This window comes from Penaeus monodon, chromosome 14, assembly GCF_015228065.2.
Source record: "Penaeus monodon isolate SGIC_2016 chromosome 14, NSTDA_Pmon_1, whole genome shotgun sequence".
In the NCBI taxonomy this organism is placed as follows: domain Eukaryota; kingdom Metazoa; phylum Arthropoda; class Malacostraca; order Decapoda; family Penaeidae; genus Penaeus; species Penaeus monodon.
Genome location: NC_051399.1, coordinates 36826938 through 36828339, shown reverse-complemented (window position 1 = coordinate 36828339; position 1402 = coordinate 36826938). Strand labels below are relative to the sequence as shown.

Genomic DNA, 1402 nt, shown 5'->3' with positions numbered 1-1402 from the left:
TACTTTTGAATGGTGTATCATATTTTAGCCTTTTTTGCATTTATAATTCCTTAGACTATACCATTCAATTAACAATAAATTTGCACGATTATGTGCCAATGAAACGCATTTCAAATAAGTTGAGATTGCTTCCAGCCAAGCTGCCTTCTCCTGAATCACGCAGCAGCAGTTGGAGTCTGCGTCCTCACAGCGGGTCCACGTGATTCCAGAGCACAGCGGCATATAAACTTACTCCCACCTCACTGCCTACTCAGTCTAGCTTTGGACGCATTCCCGGGTGCAGCGCTTGTCGCAGCTGAGGGCCAGTGATATTTTAGCTTATGTGAGCGCATAAACCGAAACTCAAATGGCGTGAAGCGGTGCCATCATTAGTGTGAGTGATATATTCTTCACTGACAATTTTCCCCGGAGAGAGCTTCCCCGCAGCGAGAGAGAGGAGGTGGTGAGTATGGTGGTGTGTCCGTGCGGGGTGATGGTGCCTGCGCCTGGACTTGGGCGTTTGAGACGGGCATCGCGAGGCCACGGCTGCTTCGATCCCCAGAGCACCGTCACCACGCAGCCCACGGAGGCCCAGGAGCCAGCCTCCATTGACAAGCTGGCAGCCTCCACCGCCGACCCTTCGAGCATCCCTCGGCCCCTCTCCAGGACCAGCAAGAACAACAACAACAACAACAAAGGGGCGGCGGGGAAGCCAGCCGACGACAACACCAAGGGGGACCACGCCTCGAGGACGACCTTGGCTCTGGCCACCACTGAGTCTGGCAGGTATGTGGGTACAAGGCCCCTCAGATCTAACCGCTCCCCGACCCCGACGCTCCACAGGATCCCCTCGAAAGATCAGAAAAATAACGCCAGCAACGGGCGACCCAGCAAGCACCTCCCCGCCGTGCGCACCTCCCCCACGTCCCCGCAGGACAACAACAACCAGGACGTGAGTGTGTCTACGCGGCCCGCTACTCGGGCCAGGGGTCCGACGGCTCTGCCAAGACACAATCATGTTAATCAGAGGATGAATGAATTGAACGTCTCTAACCAGAGAAGGTAAATATTATCTCCCCATCTATAAGAAAGAGAAACTCATTTTGCTAAACCCTAGAGCCATAGGAATGCCTTGACTAACAACAAAAAAGCTTTATGTTTGATATTTTCACCTGGCAAAGACGAATAAAGTTACTCTTCCACCCACATAGGCTACTGAGGCAGGATCTGTCGTCTGAAGAGAAACAACTACGCAGTCCAACGCGAATCCCTTCCGCCAAAACCGACAAAGAGTTCGGTCTAAATTCCATGGCTCCCAAAACTCGTATTTACGAGAATCTGACTTTCGCGCCGAGAACAGAAAAGGATGAGATTGTGTACGAGAACCTAAGGTTTCCGCGGAGAAATATTGCTGCCGCTGCTG

General features: G+C 52.4%; 1 protein-coding gene across 1 annotated transcript in view; it reads left to right on the top strand.

The window, feature by feature from the left end:
• The first annotated feature begins 472 nt into the window (after positions 1-472).
• Positions 473-1402, top strand: part of LOC119580692 (serine/arginine repetitive matrix protein 1-like) — a 2360-nt gene continuing 1430 nt past the window's right edge. The window contains exons 1-2 of the mRNA XM_037928790.1: positions 473-1041; positions 1191-1402. The exon at positions 1191-1402 is cut by the window's right edge and continues 118 nt beyond it. Of these exons, the coding sequence (XP_037784718.1) occupies positions 473-1041; positions 1191-1402 (781 nt within the window). The remainder of the gene's footprint in view (positions 1042-1190) is intronic.